General features: G+C 34.8%; 1 protein-coding gene across 6 annotated transcripts in view; it reads left to right on the top strand.

Moving 5' to 3' along the window:
- The window catches only part of DENND4A (DENN domain containing 4A), a 127,022-nt gene that overhangs the window by 64,303 nt on the left and 47,091 nt on the right, over positions 1-15,628 (top strand). For all 6 annotated transcript variants that reach the window (XM_087428545.1, XM_087428546.1, XM_087428542.1 and 3 more), the window contains 3 exons: positions 274-374; positions 2,902-3,120; positions 4,441-4,586. In XM_087428545.1, coding sequence (XP_087284671.1) covers positions 274-374; positions 2,902-3,120; positions 4,441-4,586 — 466 coding nt within the window. The remainder of the gene's footprint in view (positions 1-273; positions 375-2,901; positions 3,121-4,440; positions 4,587-15,628) is intronic.

Below are 15,628 nucleotides of genomic sequence, written 5' to 3'. Positions count from 1 at the left end.
GATTAGCAGGATTCCAATGCAAATAGAATTTACTCAGTACCAATATAATTATAAATTTTTGAGCTATATTTAATACAAGATTTTACTCTCATCTAAATTAATTTTTAAATATTAAACATACCAATTTACCCCTGAGATTTTTCTTCTAACTAGAATATTTTGTGTTTTTTGTTCAGTGTGTTTTCTCTTTTCCCTTTTTTATATGTAACAGGTATATTACCCCTCCTCCCAAATCCATTTAACAAATATATTATTGTTGTCATTTAATCTCAGAACTGGTGACAAGAAAAATGTAGCCTGGAAGATACTTCCAAAGAAACCATGTAAAAATCTGATGAACACACTGAATAATTTGCACCAGCAATTGGCAAAATGTAAGTGTATAACTTAATTAAAAGAAGTAATCTGAGTAAAGGACTCCAATTATTTTGCCTTATTTGTAAAATGATAGTGTTTATTTTATCTAAATGAAAGTTTTTACAATCTTAAAGGCAAATGAACATTAAAGCAAAATTTGTTAGAAATTGAATGGAAGATTTATAAAATTTATATTTTACATCTGTCACATTTTCATAGAACCATTTTAGAATAATAAAATTCAAAAAGAGTTTAAGGTAGTTATTTCTTTATTTTTTTTTAATTCATTATTTTCTTTAATTTTGCCATTACTGAAATGTCATGAAAAAATAAGAGTTTCCACTTGTATATTTTCTTCATATGAAGAATAGAAAGTTAGTTTTGAAAATCTAAGACAGATGGTTTAAATTACATTAGAAAATGTTGATGATTTCAGCAGGGTGAGAGCTAGGTCTTATGCTTTTCACCTTCAGTGGATCTTAATGCTGTGCTTACTTCAAATAATTTGAAAATAGAAGCTTGCCAAAAACATTAGGAAATTAATCAAAATGAAAATTGATTAGGATATGGAATATTTCAGTAAAAAGCTTATAAAAGAATATATCTTGGCAGTGATCCAGAATTATAGATAAGAAGAATTAAACATTCATTTATCTAATCCTCTTGGTATTTTATAACAACGGTCCATTCAGGGTCCATAATTTAATACTTATTGTATGAAAAATGGTCAGTAATGGTGTAGCAGTAATTGAGGTTCTCATTTATGTATTAGGTGCATATAAACACAGGAGGTGGCCTATATCCTTGAGGGTTCAAGATGCCTATAGTATAGTTGGAAAAAGATATGGAAAAAGACAGTGTTTACAAAGTATACTTCACAATGAGTAAATAATTCAGAAGTGGCTCATAAATATGGGGATATAAAAAAATGACGTCAAATAGAACAAAATTTTATCTTATGGAACAAATAAATTATGTACGGAAGTTTATTTAAGCTACTTAGTTAATTGCTTTCTAAAAGTGCATACGCTTCTTTTGAATAGCTGAGAAGTGCAGCAGCTTTTGTAGCAATATTTAAATATTCTTAAAATCAGTGAAATAACCCATCCAGCTCTACTGAAGGGCAGAATCTTAAAGCTTAAAACTACAGACTTTTAAACAATACTGATAGTTAAGGGTTGTATAACACTTTACAGCTTCAAAGCACTTTCACACACATTTTTTTATCTTTACAATTATGAAGATAATAACATTGAGGGAGGTAAAGTAGCTTGTCAGAGATCCTGCAGTTAACAAGGGTGAAGATAGAATTAAAACCTAGGCCTTCTGTTCTAATGCCTGTGTTCTTTCTAGTACTTTTCTTTTTTAGACAATAAGAACTCCATAAGAACCTCTCTAAGATGATTAATTATTCCTCATATTTTAAAAAGTTTTTAAATTTTGAAGCAATCACAAACTTTTCCCTCACCCTTTGAGAACAGATACTCCATCACCTCTGAATGGAATGTATTTCCTACCAATAAGTACGTTCTCCTACATCACTACAGTATGACTATGAAAATCAGGAAGTTAAAGTTGAGTATTACTGCCATCCTTATCCTCAGACCAGGTTCTTGTTTTACCGATTACCTTAATAATGTTCTTTATAGCAAAAGCATCTATTTCCAAATTAGGTGTGGTATTTAGTTTCAAGTCTCTTTACTCTTCTCTAAACAGTTCCTTGATTTTTTTTCTTCATTTTCTTGACATTTTTGCAGATTGTACTTACTTTTGTAGAATGGTGCATGACGTGGGTTTGTCTGAGTGTCCTCATGATAAATACACGTCGTGCATATTTGGCACGTCACAGAAGTGAGGCTGCATTCCTTTCATAGCATCCTTATCAGATCACACACTATTTCAGTTTGTCCCATTATTGATGAAGATGTTTATTTTGATCACTTTATTAGGGTGCTGTCTACTAGGCTTCTCTACTGTAAATTTACTCTTTTACTGCCTAATGGCTTTAGCATTGAATTGTTCAGGAAGAGAAAGAGTTATTTTTCATGTTTTAATCCCTCTGTGTTCTTCCTGTAGGCACTTATATTTAAAAAAACAAAAGAGAGAAGGAGAGACTACTGCATTTATCCTGTGTCCAGTTTATATGGTTGTTATGATCTTCATTTATTAGTTTATATATAGTTATTTCAGAACATGAACATTTTTTCTGATGGTAGTCAGATAAACAGGGACAATTTTATGTTTAATTTTGGTGAAATGTATTCAGCAGAGCCTAAAAAATGATATGGCAAGCTTTCCTAGGGTATACATATTATGAAGTTAGATGAACAAAGAACTGAGGTAGCCTGAGCTCTTTTGAAAACACAACAAAATTATTTTTTTCTTTCGATTTTATTGAGATGTAATTGACATACGGGACTGTGTAAGTTTAAGGTGTACAGCACAATGACTTGACTTAACAGATACAACAAATTTATGTTGATTTCTTAATGAACTTGAGTTTTGATAGCTTGGAGAAATCACTAACACTGTATTTCTTCACAGTGCAGCAGAGACCAAGAGAAGATGGACTAATGGACTTAGCAATGAATGACTATGATTTTAATTCTGGAAAGAGGTTGCACATGATAGATTTGGAAATCCAAGAGGCATTTTTGTGTTTCATGGCCTCTATTTTAAAAGGTTATAGATCGTACTTAAGACCAATAACACAGGCCCCATCTGAGACAGCCACAGATGCAACCTCTCTTTTTGCCCTGCAAGGTGAGTGATTGCCTAGTTTTACAGCTTTCATATTATTAAGCTTAGTCTTGTGATGATTCGGTTGCTTTCTGGGTTAATAGCTTATATTTATCAACATGTGTACCTATTTCAGGAGTATCAACTCTGAATATCAACTCTGTTGGTAAACCATTTCCATGGGACTAGTTATTTCTCAGGCACATTAGATATAATCCCATTAGCAAAATATGCAGAAGCAACTACAGAAAAGTACAAAGTTCCTAACCATGTACTACAGCACTCTGTTGTGTCACAGGTGTGTTGAGATAGTGATGCTTTTAGCCTTCAGGGCAGCCAGGCAATGTTGGGGATGCAAGGAACCCTTGAAATAGTCATCTCCAGGCTTGAGCAGCCTCATTTGTTTTACTCCAGTATGCTTTACAAATATCATTTTCTGTCTGTGCCACGAAGTAAAAAAGGTCGGGAAGCCCTGGAGTGCAATTTGTGTCACACTACATATTTACTTTCTTTTGCAATATTTAACATTTGAAAGAAAAATTCACTTAATAAGCATATATTGAGTGCCTCCAAATACTAGGCATTGGGTATATAGTGGTATGCAAAAGATACATGGTCGCTTCTCCCGTGGAGCCTATGGTCAAGAAGATAAGCAATTTGAAAATAATATGAATGAACACTTTAGATCACAGAAGGCCCTTCTGAAGAGTTCACATCTGAGCCATGATCTAAAGGATGAGTAGAAATTAGCCAGGCAAAGGGAAAGTAGAAGAGTGTTTTAGTCAGAGAGAACAGTTTGTGCAAAGTCCCTGAGGCTGGAAAGGGTTTGAGTTCATGGGCCCAAAAGAAGGCCCAAGTATAATGTAACTAAGCATAGTGAGCAAGGTGGAGCATGAAATCAGGAAATAAACTTTTACTCTGTTTCAATAAGTAAGACACAAACATAAATGAATACTAGAGGGGCTGTAACTGCTGCTTTGAAAAAGCCACATATATATATGGAGAGAGAGAGTGTGCCACGTGCACATAGTGTGTAACACATTTGGAGGGAAAATAACAATTTTTAAAATGCTTTAAAATTTACTAGTTTATGTGTAATCTTCAAGGTAGTGAGAGGACAACAGAGACAATTCTGGATGAGGATTTGAAAGATCTGAGTTCAAGTTCCTTTCCTATTGCTATCTTTGTCAGGACACTTCCCCTCACAGGGGTCTTAGTTCTTTTTCTGCAAAATGATGGGGTATAGGGGGGTGTAGATGACATTGTTGATCCTTCTAGCTCAAATATTCTGTGTATCTATAAATGATATTATATATTCTGATATTATAAATTTATGTTGAACAGCTTTCTTAAGAAGCCGGGACCGGTCACATCAAAAATTCTATAACATGATGACCAAAACACAAATGTTTATTCGCTTCATTGAGGAATGTTCTTTTGTCAGTGATAAAGATGCAAGCCTGGCATTTTTTGATGATTGTGTAGATAAAGTAAGTAAGTAGCATGTCTGCAGTGCCCTAACTTATTTTGTGTGACTGTTATAAATGTTGTGAGTTACAGTTTCTATTTATAACTTTTAGCAGCTTTTAACAAAATCTAAATTAATTTCATTTTATCATTTACCCTTTATTGTGAAAGTTTTGGTGGCCTACTAAATATTATAAAGCACAGCTTCTTAAGAATACCTTGCGGGATTTTACTAAATTGTGAGTTTTATTTTAGCAATCAGGTCCATAACCCTGCCAGCCCACTTATAAACTGTGGGAGTTTTGTCCAAGCCTGTGGACCTCTAACTTGAGCGTCGTTAATTTTCACCTCCCTTTTTTGTCTAAGGTGGATCGTCACATGCTGAGAATAGGTGTAGAGCATAATGAATATTTCACCTGAATATTTCTACAATTTGGGAATGAGTTTGTAGCATAAATTAAGTGAATTAATTCTACTATTATAAATTCATGTGAAACCTTCCCTTCCCCTTCAGTCCTAATGTCATTAGGTGGGCTAGAGCAAGATGGGTATCCATGCTGGAGAGAGAGGAGGTTGGGGAACAGTGACCCAGAGAGGGGTGTCAAAACCTGAATGAGATGAGGAAGGAGGAGCAGCCTAGTCTGGAGTGTCAGAGCCTAAGCCAGGTGAGAAGAGCATCCATGCAAGAAGTAGCCTAGCATGGGGAATCAGAAGATGAGCAGGGTACAGAGAGAGTCCGTGCTGGGGGACAGACTACTGCAGGGGGTCAGAACCTAAACAGGATGAGAAGAGCATCTATGCAGAGATGAGGACAGCATGGAGTGTCAGTCTGAGCAAGATGAGGAGAGTGTCCCCACTGGGTAGGGGCAGCAAATGGGGTATCAGGGTTTGATCTGGATGAGGGAGATGCCAGCTTGGTGGGGGCAGGGAGTTGGTCTAGAAGGAGTTGTCAAAGCCAAATTAGGGTGAAAAAGTCATATGCATGGGGGAAGGGTGGTGCTGGAGATGGGAGAATGTTATATATGGAGGATTGATCAAATAAATAAAAATATTAAAGATAATGAAGCTTCTCATTGTCAGAAAAGGGATTTACAAATACAGAAAAGGAGAAAACCCGAACGAACCCTGTAGTATTGGAATTGGAGTAGAGTGGAATTGGAGGTTTAGTATGATATCATTGGTTTTCAATATGTATAGGTAGATAGAGAAATAAATATAGATGTAAGTATGTATGTCTATATGTATACACACATATATTCCCTACCTCTGTACACTGAGAAGACCTGGAAGTATCCATACCTCAATAGCAATGAGTACACCTAATACACAGATTTTGACTTCTAAATACCATTCTCCACTAAAAGGAATCAGGACTCTTTGGAGAAATTATTGGTCCCAAGTGTAGGGCAAAGAAAATACAGATAAGCCCTAAAGTAGTGTGCTAGAAAATAAGGAATTGCTCCAAGAATGATGGAGATATGTTTTAAAAAAAGCAACACACACACATACAAACATAAACCAGTTTGAAGGGACTCCCACTGGCTACATCTGGGACAATTTGAACATCAAATGTTTGTAACAGATTATAACCCATTGAATAAAATAGAAAACTCTAAGTCTACACAAATATTAATCAATCAGTCGAGAGTCTAATGAGAAACAGGGTTTTATATAATTTCAAAGTAACTCCTCACAAAATAGCAACTTACTCTCAAAAGATTAAGGGGAAAAAAGTTCTTTGTACTTGAAAAGTTACTGTACTTGAAACTTTTCTATAAATTTGTGAATATAAATATAGTATTCATGGTTTTATGCCTACGATAGTAGAAAAAAGAAAGCAAAGCTTTGTCATGTATTTTCTCAATAATTTATACTTGTAAGGTTATTTAAAGAAGTCTATCTCTTTCAAATTTATATGACTCTGAAAGAAAATCAGTGATTCTTTTTGGCACTACAGCCAAAATACAACTCATCCCTCAATATTCAGAAATTTGCTCAGTTCTGAGTTTGACGTGAAAATGTCCTTTGCTAATTATTAAATAACTACCAAATGTATCTTATAAAAATGAGAAATGAGGGCTGGCCCCGTGGCCTAGCGGTTAAGTGCGCGCGCTCCACTGCTGGCGGCCCAGGGTTCGGATCCCGGGCGCGCACCGGCGCACTGCTTCTCCTGCTATACTGAGGCCGCGTCCCACACACAGCAACTAGAAGCATGTGCAACTATGACATACAACTATCTACTGGGGCTTTGGGGAAAAAAAAAGGAGGAGGATTGGCAATAGATGTTAGCTCAGAGCTGGTCTTCCTCAGCAAAAAAAGAGGAGGATTAGCACAGATGTTAGCTCAGGGCTGATCTTCCTCACAAAAAAAAAAAAAAATGAGAAATGAGTCTCACTATGTAAGTCATAGTAGGAATAACACTGCATTGGGAATCAGGAGAAGTTTAACCCCAGCTCTTATACTTGTGACTTTAGTCAAGTCATTTAGTCTTTCTATGTTGTTTTCTTATCTATGTTTAAAAAAATATTGTGAGGAGAGATCATTATAACTGCATATCTCACAGTGTTCAGAGTAGTGTTGTATGAACTAAAAAGTGGAGAACATTATGACTATTTTTATATTTTGCTGGCTTTTATCTGAGTTTGTAGATGAGTGGTTCATTTTATCGTTTCCTGACATAGAAATGTTCAAGTGTTGTATGACTTATACACATGAAGAGCAGGAACATGTTCAGAGTCTTGTATAGCATCTACCCTTTCCTTCAATTTAGAACAGTTGAGGGATGGTTGATGTAGAGAAATACTGTTTGTGATGCTGATAGAGAATTAACAAGCTAAGGTGCCCAGAAATAACCACCATAGTCCTTGAAATGCTTTGGAAGAGGGAAAAAATGGATATATGCCATTACCTGCTTAGAACACATAATTCATTTTCCCATAGAAACACTGATATAAATGGTGATTACCTGTAGCTCAAATGGTGCAGGGCTACAGTGTTGAGCTAGAAATATGTATTAATTTTTTTTTGGTGGAATGATACTCTAATCACCTTTTAGGATATCTTTTTAAAAATCAAAATTTATTGAGATATTATATACAAACAATAAATGGAACTTTGAAGTGTACAGTTTGACAAGTTTTGGCAAATACAGATTTCCATGTAACCATGACTCCAAAATACAGAACATTTCCATCACCCCCAGAAAGGACATTGCTTTGGGGGGGGATTTATTTTCTATGTTTTTAATAACCTTTTTACAGATTGACTTTTAGAACTCTGCCTTTTTGTAAGTTGAGCTCTGCCTATATAGAGCTTTGAAGTCCTGTTTATTTTGAGAAGTAATATCGTAGTTCCTTGTCTTATCTTCATTACAGCATTGTACCAATAACTTCCTTTTCAATATTTTAATCAAATTTTTGAGTTTGCCTTATTTGATGCTTATAAAGTTAAGTATTAATATAAAGAATAAATAAATAGAAAGGTGTATTTTAAATAGAAAAGGTATGCAATAAATAAAAGGATGTGCTTTAAAAAATAATTTCTCAAAATCTTTTTTCACAGGAATAATTGTGTTGGTTTTTGTATATAAAAATGATGTTTGTGACTAGCACTATGCACTTTGAAAGTTTTTCCTGTATGGTGCTGGGATTCCAGTGGTCGTCCAGATGTACTCACTGAGCTTTCCTTGTGAATAGGGGCATACATTTGTGTAACAGTTGTTCCCTATGCCAAGCTAACTGAATCATAAGGGACCAAATTAGTGACCAGAGTTTAGCTAATAGCATGCTTTAGCCAATAAATTTATTAATCCACATGAGAACACTGAATTAGTTGTAGGAATCCAATTAACAGTGCAGAAGAGAAAAATCTTGTATTCCCTTTTAGTTTTTACTCATTTTATGTATCTTGTTCACAAGTTTGTGTTTCGGCTAAGAACTTATATTGTAGTATCACATGGTTTAAAATATACTCAGTAATATTGTAAGACATACAAGACTTACAATTTTGGTAGGTACCTAGGGCGTCATGTTCTAAGGAGGATATTTTAGTACTGATAATTACTACAATATATTGTCTAGGATTTTCTGAAAGTAGGTCGCCTGCTCTTTACATGATAGGAGTCAGTGCAGGACATGATTGGAGAATACTTGGTTAAAGAATATAAATTCTGAGAAGTCTTAATAAAGAAACAATCCCATTAAATGTATAACCATTGTTTCTAGGCAGACTGTTTTCCTAAAATGCAATTATTTACCTATTCAATGTCTAGATCCAGCAAAAGATCACTTATATATAATAGATTAATGTTATACTTAAAGATTTTAATGCCTACTAAGAAAATCAAAACAGAAAAATAACTCACTAAAACATAGTTATTTGTATTTGCTGTATTATAATTCAAGAAACTTTTTTTTAAATTTTATTTATTTATTTTTCCCCCAAAGCCCCAGCAGATAGTTGTATGTCATAGTTGCACATCCTTCTAGTTGCTGTATGTGGGACGCGGCCTCAGCATGGCCGGAGAAGCGGCGCGACGGTGTGCGCCCGGGATTGAACCCGGGCCGCCAGCAGCAGAGCGCGCGCACCCAACCACTAAGCCACGGGGCCAGCCTGAGAAACTCTTTTATTAGAGAAAAATGACAAAATTTCACAAGATCCAAACTGTAAATAATCTTCATATATAGAGCAGAGGTTAATTGTATTCCTAGTATTATTAAGCAGAGCTCTCTGAAATAGTAAATAATTATACAGTGTTGTTACTACCTTTCATATTTTTTTGTTTGTTATTATTTATTTATTTATTTATTTATTTATTTTTGGTGAGGAAGATCGGCCCTGAGCTAATATCTGCCAATCCTCCTCTTTTTGCTGAGGAAGACTGGCCCCAGCCTAACAACCACGCCCATCTTCCTCTACTTTATATGGGACGCCGCCACAGCATGGCTTGCCAAGCAGTGCGTCAGTGCACACCCAGGATCTGAACCGGCGAACCCTGGGCCGCCGCAGCAGAGCGCAAGCACTTAACCGCTTGCGCCACTGGGCCGGCCCCTACCTTTCATATTTTTAAAAATTATTTTATTGGGGTCATATTGCTTTACAACATTGTGTAAATTTCAGCAATACATGACTATATTTCAGTTTCTGTGTAGACTGTAGCATGTTCACCACCAACAGTCTAGCTTGTATCTGTCACCACACGTGTGCTACCTTTCATATTTTAATACCACAGTTTAAGTGCACTCAACACAGCAAGTGTGCTTGCTTTTAATCTGCAAATGTTTTCTGAATATTAATAATACTTTAAAAATAATCGTTTATGTGGGGTTATTCCTTAGTTGAGTGACTTTGAGCTTAATTTTTTAAGAGAACAGATCCTTTTACCTCTGGCAGTTTAGCTATGGAAAATAAATAATATTAGATATGCATTAACTCCCTAAGCCAATCCATGACTAAGATTGAAATTAGACATATTCCTCTTTTGATCTTAGTGTATCCAAACAGAAAACATTTGACCAACTTTAAAAAGCTGGAGTGGGTGTTGCTGAATAGGAATAAGGAAAACAATAGATGAAAATTATTTGAGTTTCATTTATGACTAATTTAAGAACCATGTGTTCTTGTTCTTCATATGATTATATTTTAAATCCTTACAATCTGTTCTTGTAGGATGGATCTTAACTAAGGACAGTTTTGTGTAACAAATAATCTGGTAAGATTTTTCTCCATCTCCCAAGCATTCCTCTGCAGTGTTTTCTGAGCATATTAATGTCTTGTGAAAATGTATGAAGAGGATATGAAAATTATTTTAATTTTATCCTGCCGTGGGTGTTGGATTTCTTTTCCTCCCAATAGAAACAGATGTTACTCTGTTTTCCAAAATACGAGAATGCCCAGCTGATTAATATAAGATTTATTGCATGGCTGTTTTTGCAATTATATGCAAAATGAGATTTTATTGGTATACAAATTAAGGGAAATATCTTTTACCAAGGTACTGAATCTACAGTGCAAAATTTTAATATTTTGATAGACTTCACAGTACTGAGAATTAGAGCAGTTGTCCTTGACCACTGTTTTTTTCTATGTGAACAGTGTGGTTGGAGAGTGGCAAATAGGCACAGGTCTGGAGAGGCAGAAGCTGTTAAAAAAAAGAGGGAAAAGCTGTTAAATAAAGACACCTGGTGCTCATAGACAAGCAGTTCTCTTATAATGTTCCATCATAGAGGTGGGGATGGTTTCCAGCTTCCTTTCCGATGACCTTGGGTATTTGTTTTAACCTTTTTATTCTGGTCCATGACTTCTCTTTTGTTATCATTGCTGCCCTTATAATTAGATTAACCCCATTTTATCTGCATAAAGATGTTCAAGTATAGAGCTTCTCATTTGTTTTTGGTTTGCCCGTGGGCACCATATCCTATGAGGGATACCTAGGATTTTAAGTTATCATTGACATGTTTCTAGTGTTGTTTTTAAAAAATGTTTTTAGGTTTGCTAATAATGGCTTAGGTATTCTCTGTTTTTATTGAAAGTTTAATTTTTTAACACTTTCATTAAATGACTAACAGGAAGTGTGGAAAATAAAAGGGAGCAAACACTCTGGAAGCCCAGTGCCCTAACTAATATCCATTTTACATTTAGTTCCAGTGTTTTTACATAATTGTAATATAGTTTCCTAATTTTTTACATGACCAGATCTTATAAGCATTTTTAATATTGCTACCAAATCTTTTAAAAGTAAATTTTCATTTTAATCACAGTAAAACATAGTTTAAAAAGTTAAATAATTTTATAAGTCTTATGTCCCATTCCTTCCCAACCCTAGTTTGTACTCCTCAGAGGTAACCACTTTCTCTTTCAGCTATTTCTTCAGTCATTTATCTTAAGATTGCCAAACAAATAAGATTATTTTTATTATTGCATATTGTTTTGTATATTACCTATTAATGTCATATCTACCACAGCCACAATTCTTCCAATGTAGTTAAAACATGAGTTTTGGTCAAATAATTGTTCAACGTTAATATTATCACTATGTACAGAATTGCAGCTAGGCCATATATATACTATAATTAAGTTTCCTTTTGTGTATGGATTTTGTTGTCCCTGAAGTTAATAATTGCTGTATTTTTGTTTTGTGTCTATTTTAATTCTTCTCCAACCTCTTCTACAAAAGCGAAAAATCTAAAATCTCTCAATATTTCCAACATATCAGGTAATTGATCCATTTGATTTTTTTTTTACTTCTTGCTAGAGCTTTCCATCTTGATGTTCCAGTCTAAACTGATTGCTGGTTTCTAGTCTGTCATCCTGGGATTTTACTTCACCATCATCTTGGGAATTAACGTTGACCTCTCTCAGGAGTTGGATTTCTGGCTTCAATAACTTTTTTCTTGGTTTATTTCCTTGTTATAGTGGAGCATATCTTCCAGTAGCTCAGTGAGAAAGAGTACATGGGAGATATATTTTTTGATGCCCTGCCTATCTGAAAATTTCTGTATTCTCCCCTAATACTTGATTGCTAATTTAGTTGGATGTTAAATTTTGAAGTCATTACTGCATTGTCTTCTAGCTTCAAATGTTGTTGTTGAGAATAATATCTAGAATAATTTAGATTAAATTAGAATAATATCTACCATCTGGATTTCTGATCTTTTGTACCTGATCTCTTTTTCTCTTTGGAAGCTTTTAAGATCTCCAATGTTCTAAAATTTCATAAGGATATGCCTGGTATAGGCCTTCTGTTCTTCATTGATTTGAATGCATATAGGCCCTTTTAATCTGTGGAGTCATTTCCTTCAAGTTATGGGGAATTTTCTTTCATTTTTTTAAATTTAATTTTCTTTCTTCCATTGTCTCTGTTCGCTTTTTCTGAAATGTGCTGTTATTTGGATATTGGCCCTCCTGGCCTGATCCTCTTAATGTTTTTTATCTTTTTCCATTCCCTTTTCTGCCTTTCTGTCTTTCATTTCCACTTTTTGGGAGATTTCTGCAATTTTATCTTCCAACCTTTATAGTATACTTTTTATTTCTGCTATCATTTGTAGTTTCCATAAGCTCCTTTTCATTCTCTGAATGTTCTTTTTTTATAGTATCTTCTTGTTTCGTGGATGTAGACTAATTCATTTTAGTTATTTTGAAGGTTTTTTCCCCCTGCATTATCTCTGCTTCTTTTGAGTACCTTTTAATATTTGTTTATTTTATTCTCTTTCCAGTTATTGGTTTTCCTTGAGTGATCTTTGGTTGGTGTTCATTTTCAAGAGTGAGGCACAAAGAACTCATTGGAGCGCTTTCTGGGGAGGTGGGGCTTGGAGCTTTCTTAAGTATGACATTGATGATCATAAGGGAACTCAACTATTCCATTAGAGTCCATGGTTGATCAGTGTCTGTGATTCTTTTCTTTTAGGCTGCTTAGTTTCCCCAGGAGGTATCTCTAGTTTCTAGCCTGGGAAGCATAAGCCTGACTGCCAGTGTTCTCAGAGCTGAGTGGGGAAGGTAACAGGTTTTTCCCTTGTTGTAACATGTAGGCTTTTACTTACTTCACCTGTTTTTATTAACCTCCTTCACCTCCCTCAGCTCTGCCTGGTGCCTCAAATCTAAAGTCCCTCTGGTTCACTCAGAAAGACCCAATCTAGTCTTCTGCCACACTGGGGAGAGGTAGTGGCCTAACTGTACTAGGTTGGGCCAGGAATCTGGGAGTCCTTAACTATGGGCTTTGAGCTAATTCTCCTGCTTTGACCCCACCTGCACTCCCATCTTCAAGGGCATCTAGCACTTTTCATTCCTGAGCTTTCTGGGGCTCTACAGAGCAAAATGACTTGCTTTGTGACTTTTCTCCTCTATCCCCTCCAGTGCCAGATGTGGCTTTCAGCTTTCTCAGGTCACATCAGTCTGCTTTACAGCTTCTAAAATGTTTTGAACTCCAGATCTGCTGTTGTTCCTTCTCCAGTTCTTTTTGTCTTTGTAGGGTTTTTTTCAATCCTCTTAGTCTCATTTTGTTGAGATTTCAGGAGGGATTGAAGGTAAATTGTTGTGTTTAATTTGTCTTGTTCAAGCAGAAGTCTGCATAATCTTTACTATTTTCATTTTTAATGATTGTATATTTTTTATTCATTTACCTATTTTTTGACATGTAGACGATTTTCAATTTATTGCTGTTGCAGTCCTGCAAGAAACATCTTTCACACTCAGCTTTTTTTATGTTAAATTATTTTCTTAGAATGAGTAAGGTGGAAATGTTTAAACACATCTTGCTTTCTAAAAAAGACTACCAAGTTTGAGTACCAGCAGGGTATGTGATTATCCTTTACTATATTTTTTATATAATTTTATATCATTACTGTATTTATTGTATCATTGCTATTTTCACTGTATAAATGTCTTTGACAAGGTAAAAAGAAAGGTACCTTCTTTTATACTGATAGATTTTTAAATATCCTTCAACAGAATTGAAATAAGTGCTTATTCTAATAGCAATATATTCTAACTAGTTTGAATTTTTATTCTGAGAATTTATTACTTTTGTAATTTTTTAAAAGAAAAGTAATACATATTCATTATGTTTTAAATGGAAAATGAATAACAATATAAAGAAGAAAATTACCTGCCAGTAAAACCACTACCCAGAGGTAACATTTGCGGGGGGCGGTGTGAGAGAATGCACACAAATGTATGTAACACACATATTCACTTTTTAAAAAAAAAAAAATAGCATCATACTATATATATATATGATTTAGTAGCCTAATTTTTATCATGTATCATTATTTGGTGAACATTTTCTGTTGTCATTTATTAGAATTCTGAAACATGCAGTAATTGTTGTCTAGTTCACTGTATGGGTATACCATTTAAAACATTCTTTAATCCTGGAGATTACAGTATGTAATGCTGTGAAATTATAACCAACAATTTATGTAAGAAGACTCCGGGGCCGGCCCCATGGCTTGGTGGTTAAGTGTGTGCGCTCCGCTACTGGCAGCCCGGGTTCAGATCCCAGGCGCACACCGCGCGTGCTGCTTCTCCGGCCATGCTGAGGCCACTTCCCACATACAGCAACTAACAGGATGTGCAACTATGACATACAACTATCTACTTGGGCTTTGGGGGAAAAAAAAGGAGGAGGATTGGCAATAGACGTTAGCTCAGAGCCGGTCTTCCTCAGCTAAAAGAGGAGGATTAGCATGGACGTTAGCTCAGGGCTGATCTCCCTCACAAAAAAAAGAAGACTCCGAATGTACCAGCTTTTTTTAAGAGTTAGAAAAATTTAAAAGCTATCCCTGTCCTTTTTTGATATACTCAGTCCTAAATCCTTATCATAAAGATTTAACTTGTTAGTAATTCTTGCTCTCCCATTTATTCCTGACTGGCATATGATATTAATTCTATCTAACCTAATAAAGTTCTGTGGGTTGTATTTTGTCATATATATGACATCTGTTGTGTTTTTTAAAAAATTAATGTCAATGTTATGCTCTTTAGTTGATGAGCTCCTTTTGGGCAGTTTAAACTCTGTGAAGTTTTCATTTTTTATGAATATTACCTTGCCAGAGAGTATGTAGGGAAATAGTACTATTAAAGTGCTTTTAATATTGATGTAACTAGAGTTTAACTCAAATATGCTTCTACATATACTGGAGGAGCTTAGGGAAATTTGTTATATTTAGTATAAATCAAAGATCAAACCCAGTATTCTTAACACATACACACACGTGTGTATGTATTTTAAAAAATACTTCTAGAACACAGTCTCATGATTCAAAATGCAAAATAATATAAAAAGGTATACTTTGGGAAATCTGAGTCCTATCCCATCCCATTCATCTCCCCTTCCCCATATAGGCAATTGCTTTTCTTAGTCGTCGTCTAATATTTCTTTATGTGAATACAAGCAAAAAATGAATATATGTTTTTATTTTTACATTTTTCTTACTCAAAAGATAGTATACTATATACAATGTTCTGTACCTTGTTATTTTCGCTTAATTATCTTGGAGAGCTTCCTATAGTGATACATAGAGAACTTGCTCTTTTTTTTTTTTAATAGCTCTTTGGTATCCACTTGTGT

This window comes from Ceratotherium simum, chromosome 3, assembly GCF_057802395.1.
Source record: "Ceratotherium simum simum isolate JZ-2026a chromosome 3, ASM5780239v1, whole genome shotgun sequence".
Classification (NCBI taxonomy): domain Eukaryota; kingdom Metazoa; phylum Chordata; class Mammalia; order Perissodactyla; family Rhinocerotidae; genus Ceratotherium; species Ceratotherium simum.
This window is presented reverse-complemented; position numbering and strand designations above follow the sequence as displayed.